The sequence below is a fragment of the Sphaeroforma arctica genome, assembly GCF_001186125.1.
Source record: "Sphaeroforma arctica JP610 unplaced genomic scaffold supercont1.2531, whole genome shotgun sequence".
NCBI classification, from domain to species: domain Eukaryota; class Ichthyosporea; order Ichthyophonida; genus Sphaeroforma; species Sphaeroforma arctica.
Window position 1 is genome coordinate 1 of NW_014038027.1, and position 3719 is coordinate 3719.

Sequence of the window (3719 nt, forward strand, 5' to 3'; positions counted from 1 at the left end):
ATATAAAACATGTATATATATATGTGTATGTGTATATATATATATGTATATATATGTTATAGTACATTTGTATTATGGGTGTACTATATCTATATTTAGGTTTGGATCATGTATTGTGGGCGTACTGTGTCTTTTATTATATTTATGACTACATCTTTTGTGGGGTTATTTGAGTATTTTGTTTGCAGCAGGGACATTGGTGATATGTTAGATATTTAGGCGCCCGCAATGGTCGTTGCAAATACAGCTCCGTTCTAAATATATATATATATATATTTATTTAATTTTTTTGTACTGTCTTGTTTTTAATTGCAGAACGGATGTCGGTCCCAAATCCAAAGTAAATGTCCAGCGCCAGAAATCGGCATTTCCGCCGAATTTTGTGCATTCGCTCGATGCGACGCACATGTTGATCACTGCCACTATGTGTAGCAAAAAGAATATACTCTTCGCCTCAGTCCACGACTCGTACTGGTAGGAATGCGTTGGGTTTAGGGTTCAGGGTTTTTGTAAGTTTAGATATATTTGGTTGAGTTATAGTCTTATGAGCAATGTCGATGCTGGTTAAAAATGGGGTTGTTGGTATATATACATTCGCCCGGATTATAATCCACGAACAATACTGTTAAGTATAGTTCGGCAATACGGAAGTATGCAACCGGCTTAAACCGTGACTCCACTGGTAAGGTTGTTTGTTGTAGGGTTGACTAGTATTGTTCATGTTGGTAGGGTTTAGTAGATATCAAATGCAGTGTATATAACATTGTTCATGTTGGTAGGGTTTAGTAGATATCAAATGCAGTGTATATAACATTGTTCATGTTGGTAGGGTTTAGTAGATATCACATGCAGTGTATATTGCATTGTTCATGTTGGTAGGGTTTAGTAGATATCAAATGCAGTGTATATAACATTGTTCATGTTGGTAGGGTTTAGTAGATATCACATGCAGTGTATATTGCATTGTTCATGTTGGTAGGGTTTAGTAGATATCATATGCAGTGTATATAGCCTTGTTCCTGTTGGTAGGTTTCAGTAGATATCATATGCAGTGTATATAGCCTTGTTCATGTTGGTAGAGTTTAGTAGGTATCATATTCAGTGTAAATAGCTTTGTTCATGTTGGTAGGGTTTAGTTTGTCAATATAGATATCATATGCAGTGAATATAGCATCGTTCATGTTGGTAGGGTTTAGTAGATATCATATGCAGTGTATATAGCATTGTTCATGCTGTTAGGGATAGTTTGACAACATAGATTATGTATTAAGTGTTTAGTCTGGTATGAGTCGCAAACATCCTAGTATGTATAGTTGGTGTGTGAATACGTTCATATATCACCAGGTCTCTAGACCGGTTTAAGTCCTCGTATGGCTGGTGTGTGGATACGTTTATATCTAGTCTGTACTGGTGCTGCTTTTTGTACCTACATGCACCCATCCCATTCACACTTCATTGTCGTATGATATTATCATACGCCTACCCTACTCACATATCGTATTGTCGTATGATTTTGTCGTACGCCCACCCTACTCACATATCGTATTGTCGTATGATTTTGTCGTACGACCGCCCTACTCATACATCGTATTGTCATATGATTTGTCGTCCGCCCACCCTACTTATATATCGTATTTTCGTATGATATTGTCGTACGCCTACCCTACTCACATATCGTATTGTCGTATCACCCTACTCACATATCGTATTGTCGTATCACCCTACTCACATACCGTATTGTCGTATGTAGGACACACGCTGGCTCGGTAGAAGATATGAACATACTTATCCGAGATGCCTTCGTCGAACTGCACAGACAGCCTATTCTGGACCAGCTCTTGGTAAGTATCTGGTGATAGTATACTAGTTAGACATGGTCGTGGAATATACTAAACCCTAAACTGAATGTCGTATAAATTGATACTTGATGGACGTTAGGTATATACATAACACGTGCGCACTCTGAGGATAGTTTGAATCTACACACCAAGACACGAGACACATCCTTGACGACACCATGACGTTTGCTACTTACAGCAATTCTGGAAGGCCCACTATGGAGGCCTGAATATGATTCAAGGTGCGAGGGCTAAAAAGGTCAAGCTACTGCCACTACCCAAGCGAGGCATTATTGATCTGGAGGTACGTACGAATGTAAAAGTATATATTTTTATATTTAAATGGTTATATATGTATATATATATTAGTATATTATTATATTATATTACATATTACCATCTAAATATAAAAGTATGTTATCTATATTGTGTACTGTACAATGTCTCACAGATACAGACAAGACAAACACACAATACTAAATGTGTTGTGTATATTGTATATGTATATATATACATATATATATATATGTATATATGTATGTATGTATATATATATATACATATATGTATGTATATGTATGTATGTATATATATATATATATATCTTGTGTTTATCTTTGTCGTGCGATCGATTCCGGGGTACGTAGAGGATATATTATATATATATATATGTACAATGTCTGTGTGTTTGTGTCTGTTTATATAAATATATTCGCACGTCTATGCACATAGTATACATACTCTATTCGTTTCTCGAATAATATGTTTCGTGGTCTTGCTAGCTTTTTATGCACATAGGCTGAAAATAACATGCATTCACACGTGATGACCTACTGCTTCGTTGCATGTATTCTTTTTGGCGTATGGTGTTTGAAACTCACTTTTGTCCATAACCAGATGACGTGCATCATTGGTTTCTGCTTGTCAAGCCTACTACCTTTGGGTTTGGTGTTTCGTCGACCCCGAAACTGCCTGTACTCAAATTTGGATCATGAACAAAGTTGTTGCTAACTCCAATTCCAATTACAATTTCTTTTGGCTTTTTGTGTACCACCGATGAGCAGAAAGTGAAGAATTCCCCGTACTTCTTTGACTAGAGAAACCGTGGAGGCTTTTTCAGACATCCTACCTACACTCATTGACCGAATATCCCATGAACAACTAAGGTCTCAAACAAATGGATCTGATTGGATAGTTAAGCTTGCGTGCGCATATCTCCAGGGTATATCCACCCCTCAGCTGATAGAGAGCAAACTGAAATGTTACCACGTATCAGAAGAACAAGTTCGATGCGATACACGCCCTTTGGCGTGACCCCATGGCGGCGGTTTGGTACCGGTCCTAATTATCACCTTTCGGGTGCAATAAATGCGTACGGGTGCTCAGTATGCAACGCGCTCCTATCCAAAGAGGAGGTTGGTGTTACGCAAACAGCTGGAGGGTGGGATTTACCTACATGGCTACACAACCGACTGACTGTGTCAGTAATAGACAATTCAACATTAGACAATTATAATTAAAATATGCAACTGCACAAGGAACGATACCGCATGGTGTCACGTGGAAGTACCCACTCGTAGAAGATCTGTCGAGAGCCAATCTTACTATACATCCAGAAGTAGTGAAACAGGCGATGTTGTCGCATATATATATATATATATATGTATTTATATTTTAATATATATGTATATATTATCTATATATATATTCACAACTATCTATATCTATATTTATATCCACAACTATTTATACATTTATATTGTAGTATAATTTTTATATATGTTTATATATATATATATATATATATATATATATATATATATATATATATATATATACTATATACTAGTAGTAGTACGACGACGACGACGACGAGAGGAG

General features: G+C 36.6%; 1 protein-coding gene across 1 annotated transcript; it reads left to right on the forward strand.

The window, feature by feature from the left end:
* Positions 1 to 305: 305 nt before the first annotated feature.
* Positions 306 to 3376, forward strand: SARC_12722 (DNA-dependent RNA polymerase; the record flags this gene model as incomplete). Its single annotated transcript, XM_014293166.1, has 4 exons — positions 306 to 474; positions 1751 to 1841; positions 2038 to 2142; positions 2903 to 3376. Coding segments are annotated over 4 exons (398 nt in total), but the record flags the coding sequence as incomplete, so codon positions are not given.
* Positions 3377 to 3719: the final 343 nt, after the last annotated feature.